Genomic DNA, 16,538 nt, shown 5'->3' with positions numbered 1-16,538 from the left:
TTCAAGGGCAAAAGTACTGGGTGGTTGTTTTAAAATCTGGAAATGCAAAAAGACGTTGAAGTTTTTAAAGGAGATTCAGGAACAAAGAAGGCTTTTAGAAGAGGTGCTTTAAAAGGATGGCTTGCCATATGTAAAATGCAGTATTTTTTTTTTTTTTTTTTGAGAGAGAGTGAAAGAAAGCACATATGATGGCAGGAGGGGGAGAGGGAGAGAATGAGAGAATCCCAAGCTGACTCCACGCTGAGGATAGAGCCCTCCTCAAGGCTAGATCTCAGGATTCTGAGATCATGACCTGAGCCAAAATCAAGAATTGAATGCTTAACCTACTAAGCCTCCCAGGTGCCCCTGCAATAAGTATTTAAAGAGAAAAAGTATAGAACAACTAAGGGTATGTTAATTAGGGATGAAAACACTTTATTTCACTGTTGGCTAGGCTCACAAAAAGTCAAGGATGATAGGCTCTTATTTTACATTTATTTTCCAATATTTACATTAATTCACCAGTCTCCAGTTAGGGGGAAAAGTTACTTACATGCCTGGTTTTATAATGGTTCGCAGTGATTTGTCTCTTTAGGCTATTCACAAATGTTCTTAGTTGTCACTATTCCATGTAGCACCTCCAGAGTTTGCGCTTTGGAAATAGGTGGGGTTGGGCTTGAAACCTGCCTTTCTTTTGCCCTGGATAGCTGGATGGCTTGTCTACTGTGACCAAACTCTCAGAGCCTTAGCTGTGTCTTTTATAAAATGGGGCTGTTAATAATTCCAACCAGTTAATATATCCAACCGTGTAGGAGTGTTATAAGGATTTGAGATAGTGTGGTTATTGAGCTGGAAACCTAAGTGTCCCTAAATGGTAGTATTAGCTATTTTTTGTCTGTGTCCACAAAATGATTTCCTTTCCAAATTCACTTAAAGCAGGGAAAGTAAATTCAAGTATTTCCTCAAGCAGCTGTATAGTATCATCTTAAGATCACAATGACTCAACTTCCTTTTCCTTAAGGAAATATAATTGGGGGGAGAAAAGAAAGGCTTCCAGCATTGCCCTGTATTCAGCACTCAGATGAGGTGTCAGTATCCTGCCCAAGCCTGGGGAGGTTAGTTCCCCAGAGTGTCGGAGCTGCACACAGAGGAAGTTGCTGGGTTATTGTGAGAAAGAAGCATGTGGACAAGACTCCTCTTCCAGGCAGCTTTAAAAAGGGGCGTTACATCGTGCATTGTAGGTCAACTCCCAGTGTCCCATACCTTCATTCAAAATCCTGACAACCACCCCTACACGTTTGGTAGTTTTAGCAAAACAGTTAGGAGCAAAGGTTCTGGACTCACTGCCTACATTCCCATCCCTGCTTTGCAACTCACTAGCTGTGTGTCCTTAGACAAATTACTTACCCATTCTAGTCTCTGCCTTTGGCTCAGGTTGTGATCCCAGGGTCCTGAGATCAAGTCCTGCATCAGGCTCCCCTAGGGAAGCCTGTTTCTCTCTCTGCCTATGTCTCTGCCTCTCTGTGTCTCTCATGGATAAATAAATAAAATCTTTTTTTTAAAAAATGACTTACCCAATCGGAGAAGGACAACCATTATATGGTCTCATTCATTTGGGGAATATAAATAGTAGTGAAAGGGAATAGAAGGGAAGGGAGAAGAAATGGATGGGAAATATCAGAAAGGGAGACAGAACATGAAGACTCCTAACTCTGGGAAATGAACTAGGGGTGGTGGAAGGGGAGGAGGGCGGGGGGTAGGGGTGAATGGGTGACGGGCACTGAGGGGGGCACTTGATGGGATGAGCAATGGGTGTTATTCTGTATGTTGGCAAATTGAACACCAATAAAAAATAAATTTATTATTAAAAAAATAAAAAATAAAAAAATAAAATAAAAATGACTTACCCATTCTAAAACTCCCTTCCTTGCGATAACATTGATGCCCATCGCCCAGGGCTACTGTGAGGCTCACATAGAAAATAATGTCTTCATTAATGTCTTCACATAATGCCTGCCACAAAGTACACACTAGTTGTTGCTATTGTTGTTTTGGCAATAGTAGTTATCTTGCACAGTATCAAACACTAGTAAGAAGGTAGAAATCCTAGTCTTCTGACTCCAGATCCCAGGCTCTTTCTCTTACCATGTGTAATAGCTCTACAGAATGTTTATTGCTTCCTTCAGTGATTAAAATACCTCAGGACTGTTTCTGTAATCCAGGGACGCTGAAGGATTCTAATTATGCAGAGCCACAAATAAAAGGTCACTGTTAGTAGAAAAAGGCAATGTTGTATCACTGTTCTTTGCTCTTGCTTGAGAAAAAGAACCCACATATCAGACTATGTCTTAGCTCCCAAGAACTATACTTCCCAGGAGTTATCATTCTCGGTTACCAAAATGAGTTTCAGGGGCACCTGGGTGGCTCAGTGGTTGAATGTCTGCCTTCAGCTCAGGTCATGATCCTGGGTCCTGGGATGAGTCCACATTAGGCTCCCCACAGGGAGCCTGCTTGTCCCTCTGCCTGTGTCTTTGACTCTCTCTGTGTCTCTCATGCATAAATAAATAAAATCTTTTAAAAAACAACAACAACAACAACAAAAACCTACAATAAGTTTCAGTCCTGCCAATCAAAAGCACTGCCTGTGATTTGACAGTTGAGAGGCCAGTTGACACCAGAGAGACCACAGTATCCTCTCTGATGCTAATGGTGCCATCAACTGTTTGTCTCCCTTGCAAAGTTATCCTCTAATATTTTGCTCCAACTTCCTCCAAACAAAACAACTGGTGCAGCTGCCAGTGTGACTGGCTGGCTTTCTGGTTCACTGCCTACTTAGACGTAAATAAATGGTACACTTGCTCCTCACTTTAACTACCACTGGGCTTGGCTTGGCTCAACTCCAGGCTCCTTGGGTACTGAACCTTGTAGAGTCCATAAAGTTAATTTTCCAGACTAACTGCAACCTCGTATGAACTTCATACAAGGCAGCTCTGGAGAAAGTCACACTGACTTTGCCATATCACTTAAAAATAATTTTTTTAACTGTCAAAAAGAAATCTTCACCAACATAGATCAGTTGCTGGGCCATAAAACAAATCTTAACACATTTCAAAGAATGTAAGTCATACAAAGAGATTTCTCTGAAAACAATGGAATTAAGTGAGAAATAAGTAATAAAAAGATACCTCGAAAGCCCCCAAGTAGTTGGAAACTGAACAACACACTTCAAAATAAACCACGGGTCAAACAGGAAGTCACAAGATAAACTGGAAAATACTTTGAGATGAATGAAAATGAAAATGCAACATATTAAATTTTCTGGGATGCACTTAAAGTAGGGCTTAGAGGAAAATGTATGGCGTCAAAGGCTTATATTATCAAGAAGAAATATCTAAAATTAGGAGTCTAAGTCTCCATCTTAGAAAAAACTAGAAAAAGCAGCTAAAAGCAAAGCAAGCAGAAAGAAAAAATAAGAGATGAAATCAATGAAATTGAAAAACATAAAAATCATAGAGAAAAATCAACTAAATCAAAAGTTGTTTCTTTTAAAAGATCAATAAAATTGATAAAACTTAGTCAAACTGATAAAGAGAAAGAAGGGGGAAAAAATCAAATTACTAACATTAAGAATGACACGGGATAAGCCTGGGTGGCTCAGTGGTTGAGCGCCTGCCTTTGGCTCAGGTCATGATCCTGGGGTTCTGGGATGAGTCCCACGTCATGAGTCCCCCTTGCTTATCCCTCTGCCTATGTCTCTGCCTCTCTCTCTGTGTCTCTCATGAATAAATAAATAAAATCTTAAACACACACACACACACACACACACACACACACACACAGACAATTACTTACCTATTAGACTGGCTAAAATCAAAAGACCTGAATACCAAATGCTGGCAAAGATGCAGAGTAATTGGAACATGGCTGGCAGGATGTAAAATGGCACAGTCACTTTGGAAAATATTCTGGCAATTACTTACAATAACATACACTTATCCTGTGACCCAGCAGTACTCCTCCTAAGTATTATTTTCCCAAGAGAAAGGAAAACAAATGTTCACACAAAAGACCATGCATAATGTTCACAGTGGCCTGATTACAAAACTAGAAACAACTCAAATATTCTTCAACTGGGAATAAACAGTCTGGTTTATCCATACAATGGAATACTACTCAGCAATAAACATGAATGAACTACTTATAAATGCATAGATGAATCTCAAACGCATTATGTTAAGTAAAAGAAGGTTAGTTAGCCTCAAAAGGGGACATTTATATGCCATTCTGGAAAAGGCAAAACTACAGAGACAATCAGTGGTTGCCATTTGCAAACAATTTCTAGGAGGTTCACAGACCACCTGTAGCTCATCCCAAGACTCCATCTCTATGCTACTCCGTGGTCAAGGCAGCCACCCATTCCTCTCCTCAGAGCTCCAGCTCCTTCCTGAACCCTAACCAGATTTACCTTTAGGGGCATGCTGCTTGGTGCGGGATTGGTTCCTGTTTCATAGACAGTATGACACTTTTCTCTCCTCAGGTATCACTTCTGGGGCAAACCACCCATCTCAGGGCTGGGCATACTGCATGGGATTGGTGGTAAGGCATTGTGGCAATCTGCCTAGTAGCAAACTATTTCATGATTTCCCCAGGTCCATGAACTTCCCACCGTTGTGCTGTGACCTGAGAGAATGGGAGCCAGTTGGAGAAGGATGAGAATAAGGAACCTAAAAGAAGAACACCCATCTGGCTCAGTGGGTAGAGCACTGACTCTTCATTTCAGGGTCCTGAATTGGAGTCCCACATTGGGTATAGAGATTTCTTAAGGGAAAAAAAAAAAAAACTAAAACCAAGGTGGGCTCTGTAGATCTCCACCTCCCACATCAGAAAGCCCAGCTATGTAGGAAGTCAGTGGTGATGGATCCCCAAGCAAATGGAAGGAAGTGTCGACTTGGACCAGCTTCAGTCATCATACCTCCCTCTCTCTCTACCTTTCGCTCATTCATCATTCTTTTTTTTTTTTTTTTTTATTAAGATTCAATGTATTTATCCATGAGAGATACACAGAGAGAGAGGCGGAGGCACAGGCAGAGGAGCAGCAGGCTCGATCCCAGGACCCCAAGGCAGCCGCTCACCCCTGGAGCCCCCAGGCGCCCCTCCTTCGGCAGGCAGGCTTCGACGGGATGCTACAGCGGGTGTGGACAGACGCAGAAGCTCGCCCTCCCGGCGTTTGCAGCCCCCGCTGCAGACCAGGGGAGCCGTCAGCTCTCGGGGCGCGCGGGCGAAGTCAGAGCGCAGGGGGCTGCGGGGCGCTCGTGGCGCGGGCGGCCCCCGCCCTGCAGCCGCCCACCGGGCCCTTCCCGCAGCCGCGCGGCCGCCCGCCCCAGGCCAGCCCGGGCCCGCGGGGATGGAGGCGGCGGGGGCGGGGCCCGCGGGCGGTCGCGGCGCCGTGAGTCCCGGGCTGGGGAGGCGCGCGGGCCGGGACTGCGGGCCCCGCCGCCAGGTGCGCGGCTCCAGGGGCGCGGAGGGCGGGGCGGGGTGGGGGGGGGGCGGGACTGCGCGGCCCTGCTCCCGCCGGGCTCCCCCCCATCCCCGCCCCCGCGGGGACCCAGCCGGAGTCTCCCTGCCCGGGGTGGGCGGGGGGGACCGACACCCGACATTAGAACCGGGGAGGCCCGGAGCCTTCCCAGGCCGCAGCCGGCTCAGGTGTCTTGGATCGCAGGAGCTGACGTTCAACGAGACCGATTACCTTACAAGGCGGTTCATTTTTGGATGACGGGTTGTATTCTAACTTGCAGGGTGTGTACCGGGTCGGCTAGAGTCGGGTCCCCGGAGGGCAGCCACCGCCGCGGGGTGACGTTTGAAGGAAGCTGCGGGTCCCTACCTCGTGGACGAGCGCGCTCCTGCTCCAGGGGCCCCACGCAGGCCCGTGGGTGAGCCGGGCCCCAGGGCGGGCCGCTCGCGCCGATGTTTCGTGAGCGACACTTTCAGACTATGTGAAGATCCGTTTTAAGATTTAGCCCTCTATGATGGAGAAGTATGAAAAAATCGGGAAAATTGGCGAAGGATCCTATGGAGTTGTGTTCAAGTGCAGAAACAGGGACACGGGTCAGATCGTAGCCATCAAGAGATTTTTGGAGTCAGAAGATGACCCTGTCATAAAGAAAATCGCCCTTCGAGAAATCCGCATGCTCAAGGTAATGGGTTCTTTAAAGTGAATTTCCAGGGACTAAAAACATTAAACTGACTGCTGTTATGTTGAATAAATGTGTTAACATCTCTTTCCTGCACGGGCTTTTGTCCTCATGGACACAGACAGGACGTCCCTGTACAGGTCACCAATTACATAATGAGCTTTTAGAAAGCAGGGACACCAGTGCAGGGAAAGATGGAGATGCTTGTTGGGACGTTTCATTTTTCTTCCCCATAGCTTCTTTCCCAGGTTGGCTGCAGACCTGGTACTTCAAGAGCCATCAACTTTGATACTGCAGAAACTTACCACAACCCCAGTTGGTTACCATTCGTGAGTTTTAAACTTTCAGGCCATCTTCTGTTAACATTTCAGTCCCTGAAGATAATCATTCACCTGTTTTCAAACTGCTAGGAAGCTGTCGGGTTTTCTTTACACTTTACATTTATCTGCTGCTGAACATCATAATGTCCTTTCTCTAGAAAAAAATTTTTTTTGAATATTTTATTTATTTTTTCATGAGAAACACACACACACAGAGATAGAGACAGAGACAAAGACACAGGGAGAAGCAGGCTCCATGCAGGGAGCCCGACGTGGGACTCCATCCCGGGTCTCCAGGATCACACCCTAGGCGAAAGGTGGTGCTGAACCACCCAGACTGCCCGAAAAAATTATTTTTTAAAGAGATTTTTTACTTATTGGTTTGACACACAAGCAGGGGGAGAGGGAGAAGCAGACTCCCCACTAAGCAAGGAGCCCCAAAGTGGGGCTCAGTCCCAGGACTCTGGGATCATGACCTGAGTCGAAGGCAGACACTTAACTAAGCCACCCAGGCACCCCAAAAAGATTCGTCTTAAAGAAACAAAATGATCACTTTTAAAATGTTTGTTGACCCTAGAAGACCATGAAATAAGCGGTGGAAAAAGTTGTTTATTACTACCTGAAAATATTTTTTTCCTGTAACAGAAAGAGGCTGCTTTTCTGAATTTCTGTGAAGAGGAAACCCAAATCCCAACATAGAGTGTGACACGTATGAACCCAGTGAGGTTAACTTGGTCTCAGACAGTTGAGGCCTCTATATTGGGACACATATAACCAATCGACTATATGAGAAGCAGAGAGCAAACTGGTGGGGGAGGTAAGGGGAACATCCAGGAGATTTTCACTTATCCTTGCCTCTGTTTTCTCCAGGCATCTCTAAAAGTCTCTCTTGCCCATGGCTTGAGTGTGTGGAGTAATCTCTGAATAAGGATCCTGGTGTGAATTAGCAGGCTTTGGGTAAATTTAAATGGGTGGGTAATGGAAAACCTCTCTCTTTGCGTTTGGGATGTTCTCTACTAGCAGGATGTTATCTACTCTGAGAAGACACTTCCAAGGTTCCCCTACTCCCACTCCGATAGGGTCTCCCCTAGGAAAGGGTGAGACTGGCAGTGTTTGCCCAGCCCATGCCCTGGACTGCTCTCCTTTTACCCCGACTACAGGGACAGGTTCTCACCTTTTCTTTTGGGCTGATCTGTGTTTTTTACTTTCTCAGGCTTTCCCTAGAGGAGAAGGTGATAACTTAGTTTCAAAGGATTCATTTACTCCAAAGAAAAGACAGTCTGTTTCTAGTGGAGAGATACTTTTTCTGATTCTGAAGGTCACCTATGAATGCCTCTCAACCCTCTTCAATACTGGGTTTACAAGTGTAGCCCTCTGAATTAATTGAGCTGCTTCCGGATGGGGACCTCTGTGTCTCTGTATGGATTACTAAGCACATAGTAGGCCTCCAATAAATGTTACTGTAGATTGAAAAAAAATGTTAACAAAATAAGCTCTTAGGTAGGGTGGTTGTTGCCAATGAATTAAGAAGTCAGATGTGTTCTCTTATTGATGCTATCTAGAGGAGTTGTGTGCACAGGAGCCTGATTACGAGGCACAGAGCACCCCATTCTTCAAAATGAAGTGCACAGAGGTAGACTCCCCCAAACTATATGAGGTGATGGGACTAGATGACTGTTAGTGTGTGTCCTTCAAAGCCCTAACTTTTCAGCATGCTGTGATGTTCCCAGCATTTACCAGGTACTTAAATATTTGCTGAAATAGTGAATTGAAAGTTTCTTAAATGAAGTCACATTTTCTCCATGTAATTTTTCAGTAAATTGTATAGAGCCTCATTGTGTCTAAAACAATGTTTTTTAAAAAGGTTTTATTTATTTTAGAGAGAGGGTGAGCAAGTGAGCACGTGAGCAGGGGGAGGGGCAGGAGAGGGAGAGAGAATCTCAAGCAGACTCCCCGCTGAGTGCCAAGCCAGCTCTGTGCTCAGCATGAGGTCAACCTCGTTGATCTCACGATGCTGAAATTGTGACCTGAACCAAAACCAAGAGTCCGATGCTCAACCAACTGAGCCACCCAGGTGCCCCTAAAACAATGTTTATATGAAAGTATAAAATAAATTTCAGATGGTTAACTCATGGAAGGGAAGTAAGATAAATTTCTTCTTGGCTGTCACTCCTGATAAACTGGATTCCTATGTCTCCATTCCTGACAAGAACCCTCTAAATAAAAGTGTTTAAGAGGCACATTTGAACTGGACTTCGAAGTGTTTAGGAAGGCATGGAATGAGAAGGCATTCAGGGCAGTTTCTCCTAGGAAAAGGTGCATAAGTAGAAAGCAATATATTGAGGGAATACAGGTTATAACCCTAAAGTCTTAGCCAAGATTGCCTGCTGGGTGCTAATGGGCCAGGAAGAGAAGGAAAAAGGAAGCCAGGGTTCAGTAGAAGGCAGTGTGAGGAATTTCCTGAATGTAGGTGTGGCCTGGGATAACTGACACTTTGCACAAAGCTGTACCTTGGTCCCAGGTGGCCTTTGGGATCTGGCGCTTGACTCCAGGGGACATGTTGTAGTCCTGGAGAACAGGAAACTGAGGAGATCTAGGCAGATGTTTTAGGGCCCACATCTGAGCTGGAATTCAAGGGAGAGTTCCGGTGGCCTGTGGGAAGAGGAATCCTAAATTGTGAACAAAGCACAGGAGTGTGGGCCCCGGGGAAGTTTGCTGCTCAGTGAGTTTGAGTTCTTGGCACTATACTGGCACACTTCTTGTAGAGCTGTGCTTTTAATGACCCCTGCTAAGGTCAGGACCTAGGAGGATTGAGGCTGAAGGTTACCTCAGTAACATTAGCCAAAGCACGTGGGGACCAGCAGGGGCTGACCCCCTGACCGCTCCTATTACGGTAAAAAAAAAAAAAAAAAAAAGAAGAAGACACATAGATTAAGACCAGGTGTAGAAGGCTTTGAATTCCAGGCTAAGGAATTTGGCTTTCTCCTGCAAAGCAAGAAGACAGCCAAATTTTTTCTAATTAGACAGTTGTCATTTGTAGACTTCTGGATTTTTTTCTTCTCTACAACCGCCCTCCCCGCCCCCCCCCGCCCCGATTTACTAAGTGACATGTAACACTGTGTAAATTTAAGGCTTACAGTATGCTATTTGTTACACATATGTATTATGAAACGATTACCACAGTAAGGTAGCTAACCATCACCCCGCATTTTTTTGGTAGTTAGAGCATTTAAGATATACTCTCTTAGCCACTTTCAGGTATATAATATGTATTGTTAACTGTAGTCATCATGTGCACATTAGATCACTTGGAACTTTGTCATCTTTTACCTGGAAGTTTGTACTCAATCTCCCCACCCTTCAGTCCCTGCCAACCGTCATTCTGCCCTCTATATTTGTGAGTTCAGCTTTTTTAGATTCCATGTATAAGTGAAAACATCCAGTATTTGTCTTTCTCGGACTTATTTCACTTAGCATAGTGCCCTCAAAGTCTATGTCCTTGAAAATGGCAGGATTTTCTTCTTTTTATGGCTAAATAATATTTGATTATACACATACACACACACACACACGTGTGTGTGTGTGTATATATATATATCTCATGTAGACTTTTGGATTTCTTGGATCTGTAAAATTATTATTATTATTATTATTATTTTGCAAATTGGGATAGTGTTGTCAGTATTTTTAAAAAACCAACTACCCTCACCATCATTTCATAAAAGAAAGGACATTTTAATATTTTTTTAAAAAGGAAAGACAATTTTATTATTTTTTAAAGGTTGTATTTATTTATTCATGAGAGATAGAGAGAGAGAGAGAGAGGTGCAGAGACATAGGCAGAGGGAGAAGCAGGCTCCATGTAGGGAGCCCAATGTGGGACTCTATCCCAAGACTCCAGGATCACACACCGGGCCAAAGGCAGTGCCCAACCACTGAGCCACCCGGGCTGCCCAAGACACAATTTTAGACAGAAGCACAGTCTTCCTGAGAGGATGGTTGACAAGTACAAATAACATCTGTGTAGCTACTTTTCTGTAGTGGGTGAATAATGTGTGTGATTATGTGTATGTCTGTGTATGTGTACCATTATTTTTCTCATTTCGCTGTCTGCTGATGAAAATGGTCACCTTGTTTACTTTGTGCAACCTAAATGGCCTGAAAGTTAGCACTGTGTCTGGGAACGAAAAGACTCCACAGGTCAGGTGCTGTCCTGCTTATAGAGTCTGTGGCTGAGACAGTGAAACACTTGCACAACAAAAGAACTGAATTGTCCTCAGATTTGTAATAGAATTTGGCTTCTATCCATCCTCAGAGAATTCCTTGTGTGTTTTTAAAGCCGTTTATTTTACAATTTAGAGCAACTCCCAGTAGTTGCTATTGGACTCTTTAAAAAATTATGGTTGTTTCCTCTTCCTCTGAAGCAGATAAGATCACAGGAACGAATCATCTAGCAGTCAGTTGCATAATTTTCAAGGCAGCATACCTACAATGCTTCCCATTTTTGGTATGGAAACATATATGAGGATGTAACCATCCATTGGTAAATGCTTTTGAGGTGATGAATATTATCCAAAAACTGATTTTGCTAATAGTTTTAGAAAACATTTTTTTTCTGAAAATTTGAAACTTTTCAAATAACATTATTTTGTACCATTTAAAAAAAAGCATGACACCTTTTTATGAGACAAATTTAGTCTTTGTACTATTAAACTTTTTAGAAAACATTTATTTACTTTTAGAGAGAAAGAGTGAGGGGGAACAGTGCAGGGGGAGAGTCCCAAGCAGACTCCATGCTGAGCATGGAGCCCAACAGTGGGCTCAATTCTACAACCCCAAGATCACCACCTAAGCCCAAACCAAGAGTCAGATCCTCAACTGATTGGGCTACCCAGGTACCCCCTAATAAACTGCTTTTTATTTTTATTAAGATTTTATTTATTTATTTGACACAGAGAGAGATAGTGTGGCAGGCAGAAGGAGAAGGAGAAACAGGCTCCCTGCTTTGTGAACTCGATCCCAGGACCCTAGTATCATGACCTGAGCCGAAGGCAGAACCTTAACCAACTGAGCCACCCAGACGTCCCTAAGCTGCTTTTTATTTTATTTTATTTTTGAGATTTTATTTATTTATTCATGAGAGAGAGAGAGAAAGAGGCAGAGACACAGGCAGAGGAAGAAGCAGGTTCCATGCGGGGAGCCTGATGTAGGACTCGATCCTGGAACTTCAGAATCATATCCTGAGCTGAAGGCACATGCTTAACTGCTGAGCCACTCAGGTGTCCCCCTAAGCTGATTTTTAAACTAATTATAATTCACTGTTCACCAAGAGGTCTTATTGCAATCAACCATTTAATGTTTAATTCTGAATCTTATTTTTTCCCACTTACATAGTAGTCTTTTAAAAATATAAACAATTGTAGCAGTTTTAATCAGTCAGCTCATACTCTAAGGACATACTCTAAATTAAGTACCATTTAGTGACAGTAATAAAATTATACTGCAATACTGAGCTCAAAGCAGCTATCCTACACTTTCTCAGTCACTTTCCAATGGGGGGGGAAGAATTCAATATTTTCAGTCATCATTTTTGATGAGACACCTGTGCATAAGAGAGTTGGCATGTGTTCATCTGGGAACTTTTTCAGAACCCCTGTATGTAGCAGACAATGCTCATGGCCCCTACCCTCCAAGTAAGGAGAGACTGACAGTAAACAAATAATTAAATGTCAAGTAGTGAAATATAAAGTAGGATAAAGGGGTAAACAGTGATGAAGGGGCTTTTTTTATAGAGAGGGGTTAGGAAAAGCCTTTCTGATGAATGACATTTGAAGAGATACCAGAAGGAAATGGGAAGAGATGAGTGATGCAGGCATTCCAGGCAGAGGGACGAGTGAGTATGAAGGCCACAGGCAGGATCAAGTGATGTGTATTGGCATGTTCTGGTGTGTTCTAGGAGAAACAAAGAGATTAGTGCATCTACCGCACAGTAAGCAAGGACAAGGGTCATAGGAGATGAAGTTAGAAGAGTAAGGGATCAGACACGAGGGCCTTGTGTGCCTCAGTAGGAATCATGGATTTTACTTTGAATGAGATGGGAGCCATCAGAGGATTTTGAGCAAAGGGGTGCCTTAGCATGACATACATTCTAGAAGGATTCCTCTAGCTTCTTGTTGCTCCAGCTCCATGAGCAAGAAGATCAGTTAGAAGATTATTGGAGAGGGGTGCATGGGTGGCTCAGTCCATTAAGCACCTACCTTTGGCTCAGGTCAGGATTCTGGAGTCCCTGTGTGGAGCCCCATGTCAGGCTCTCTGTTCAGCAGGAAATCTGCATCTCCCTCTCCCTCTGCCTCTCCCTGCATGTGTTTCTCTCATTCTCTCTCTCTCTCATAATAAATAAAACCTTAAAACAAAACAAAAATGACTATTGGAGCAATCCAGGTATGGAGGTGATGGGATTTGGGTTAGAGTGGTAGTGGCGGAGGTGGTCAGATACAAGATTGATTCTGAGAGAAGTGTACATAAGAATCTGATGGTTGGATGAAGAATCAAGAAGGACTCCAGTGTTCATGACTTTAGTAACTACAAGAACAATGAAATCAGATCATGCATTGTGAGAGGGAGACCCAGGTACAAATTTGGGGAAAAGGAAATCAGGAATTCTATTTTGGATATGCTAAATTTGAGATGCAAATCTAAGGAGACAGGTAGGTAGGCATTTAAGTTCACAAATCTGGCATTTGGGAGGAAGTCCAGGTTAGAGATGTAGAACTGGGAGACATTAGCATAACAGTGGCATCTATGGCCCTGAGAACTGGGTTCCCCTAGCAAATGGAGAGACAGATACCAAAGATTGAACTCTGGAGCTCCAACATTTGGAGGTCAGGAAGAAGAGGAGAAAGCAACAAAGGAGAAGAAAAAGGGAGTGATCATTGAGGTAGGAAAATCCCAAGAGCAATGCTCTGAAAATCTCAGTGAAGAAAATGTTCCAAGAATGAGGGGATGGTGAGAATGAAACCTTGCCATTTGCAATGATGTGGATGGAGCTAGAGAGTATCACACTCAGCAAACTAAGACCATCAGAAAAAGATGTACCACATGATTTCCCTCATACTTGGAATTTAAGAAACAAAACAAATTATCATAAGGAAGAAAAAGAGAGAGGCAAACCAAGAAACTCCAGAAAACAACTGATGGTGACCAGAGGAGGAGTGGGTGGGGGGATGGTTGAAACAGGTGATGAGGATTAAGGGGTACACTTGTGATGAGCACCCAGTGTTGTATGAAAGTGTTGAATCACTCAGTTGTATACCTGAGATTAATATTACACTGTATATTAACTGAAATTCAAATAAAAACTTAAAAAAAAAGAATAAGGGGATGGTCAACAGTGTCAAAAGTCATGATTAGTGCAGACTTCAAATTAGCCATTGGCTTTGAAGATACAAGGGTCATTTGAGATCTCCAAGAGCTGTTAGGTGGAGTGGTAGGAATGAAAGCTTCATCAGAGAGGACTCACAAGAGGACAAGAAGAACAAAGTGGGGATGGTGATTCAGGCAACTCTTTTGAGGAATTGGATTACAGAAGGAAACTGAGAAATGGAAGGATGTAGGATCAAGAGAGAGCTTTTTTGTTGTTTTTAATATGGGTGAATCAGTATATTTATATGCTAATGGTATGAATCCAGTAGAGAGAAAATTTGATACTTTTGGAGGGAGAGAATTCCTGGAGCCATGACAGGAATTGGGTTACTAACCTGGACCATGGCCAAAAATAGCTATAATAGTGTAATAAAAGATCAATTATTTTAACTGGAATATTGCTAGGTTTTTCATATACACTGTCCTTAATCTTTATGTAACAGGACCCACAGTTATCTCCAAGCTGTGGTATAGAATTTCTTCTCCCTGGATGTGTTACATCTTCTGATTTGCATATGGCCCATGAACCCTACAGGAAAAATTCAACCCCTTTCCATAACTAGGGTTCAAGCATATAAAGATATTTTGGATGGGAAGTGGAGCAGTCATGACAGAAGCTAGGTTACACAGACAAAATTCCTGCAAGAAAATCGCCTTACATCAAGAAGTCTGGCGTGATAGTCTGGCGTGATAGGCTGGAGTCTGGTGTGATAGGCTGGATAGACAGGGCCTATCGTGAGAAGTGAATACTGGCTCTGCATAAAGCAGATGGCTTAACTGAACCCAGCCCAATTTCTAGGGACTCTCTATATGTCCAGCAAGGGAAGGGCTATGTGGTTCAAAACAAATTTAAGCTGACTTTATTACTAAAGTTGCCCAGCCTTTATGCTAACCCTTCTCTCTATGGAATGAAAATGGTAGAATAGTTGGAGGAGAAAGCAAAGAATTCCAACAGCAGTGGTTGGATGAGTAGATGCTCATGGAGGAGTTGAGGTAAAGGACCGGACCAGACAGTGCCACTATGAGGTACCTGGGCAGACCTTCAGCAGTGTGGCAAATGGTATGGGGACCTTAGAGTAGACTAGATGAGCATCAGTTGAGCGCTGAAAGCAGCAGCTAGGACACTGAAATAGTTCGCCTCCAGAAGACAAGAAAACAAGATACAAGCAAGCAGAAGGAATCATGAATGCCATTCGGTAACCCAGTAGACTTGGGCAAAGTTGCCAAGTATCATTACTGAGGATGCACAAATTATACTTATCACAACCTCAGGAGGTGCGTATTGTTATTTCATATATGGATTCAGGATGATTAATGATTCGCCATGGCCTCCTGGTTATAGTAAATGGGAACGCAGACCCAGATTTATCTGTCCCCATGTCCATGCCTTGCTGCTCCCACACATCAGAACCATCCTGTTACACCCAGCACCACAACCCTAGAGTCTCTCAGTGATTGTCCTCAGGCTCCATCCTGCTTTTGTTCCAACAGGGCCTTCACTGTGGATCTCATGGCTCTTAGGGAGCCTGGGGCATAGATTCTTACAGTAACAACAATTCTTTCCAACTCTTGTTCCTTAACCCTGTGGATGATTTTCAACTGTAAAAGTTAGGGTTTGCCACCAACAAAGATGAGAATAAGCATGGGGGAAAATGGCCATTTACAACTTTACTATAAACATTATAACACATGCCTTCTTCATGAGAACAGTATCACCCTCAAGAGGATGAAAATTGGTTTTTGGGAATGGGTGAGGGGAGTGTAACTTCTACCCTATAAAGCACAGATTACATATACCACATATACACATGTACAGTATATTTGTAGAATTAAAAATTTCATTATGAGGTGATCAGGAAAAAATGTGTAAAAAAGACTCCCTTGGGGCTAAATATGGTGTGGGGGAAGCCCATGGGGTTGGGAAGATGAGAATGTTTAGTGTATTCTGTGTGCCAGAAACATGCTTTCATTTGATTTCAATCAATCATGAATAGTAATAACCTACCGAATGTTCAAAGCATTCCCCCAACCCTACACTTTTTTTTTTCCTATTGCTTCCTCACTTTCAGTAACCTTCCAGGGAGGCTATGGGGCTTTGGTACTGCCTGGGGACAGGATCCACAGTTAAGAAATGCAGTTTCTGATCAGCTCAGAGCTGTTGGATGACCTTGGGAAAGCTCCAGTGCAGCTTAGAAGGCTCACCCAACTGCTTTGATTTATGTGTGTTTGGCATTTCTACCCTGACTTTTTGCTGAGGGGAAAAAGAGTGCTCTTGAGCAAATATCTAACATGGTCAGGCAAGCTTAACGATACAAGGGCAGGAAAGTGGAGGGTCAAAAAAGTAAAAAAAAAAAAAAGAAAAAAAAAAGACAGTAGCATAGGAGAGAAAGACACATTGGTGGGAAGGCAGAAAGGTGGGCACTGGTCGTGAAGCACTTCACATGATCTGTTCCTAGAGGTTCACTGCTGTAAAATATCAGGCCAGAAATTTTGCTGGCAAGTTAGCATCCCAGGGATGATAAGGTGCTCTGGCAAGTACAACTGTCAAGGGTCCCTGTTAGCCAAAGTGCGTGTTAAGTGCTTAATTCCATGTGTTCTTTTGTCAGAGCTCATTCTACCGAATGCT

The 16,538-nt window shown here is 43.4% G+C and overlaps 1 protein-coding gene across 1 annotated transcript in view; it reads left to right on the top strand.

Annotated features, from left to right (window-relative positions):
- The first annotated feature begins 5,419 nt into the window (after positions 1 to 5,419).
- The window catches only part of CDKL1 (cyclin dependent kinase like 1), a 56,449-nt gene continuing 45,330 nt past the window's right edge, over positions 5,420 to 16,538 (top strand). The window contains exons 1-2 of the mRNA XM_038544667.1: positions 5,420 to 5,479; positions 5,775 to 6,173. Of these exons, the coding sequence (XP_038400595.1) occupies positions 6,003 to 6,173 (171 nt within the window). The 5' untranslated portion in view covers positions 5,420 to 5,479; positions 5,775 to 6,002. The remainder of the gene's footprint in view (positions 5,480 to 5,774; positions 6,174 to 16,538) is intronic.

Source organism: Canis lupus, chromosome 8, assembly GCF_011100685.1.
Source record: "Canis lupus familiaris isolate Mischka breed German Shepherd chromosome 8, alternate assembly UU_Cfam_GSD_1.0, whole genome shotgun sequence".
NCBI classification, from domain to species: Eukaryota; Metazoa; Chordata; class Mammalia; order Carnivora; family Canidae; genus Canis; species Canis lupus.
Note: the sequence above shows the minus strand (reverse complement) of the source record. Positions and strands in the feature narration are given on the sequence as shown.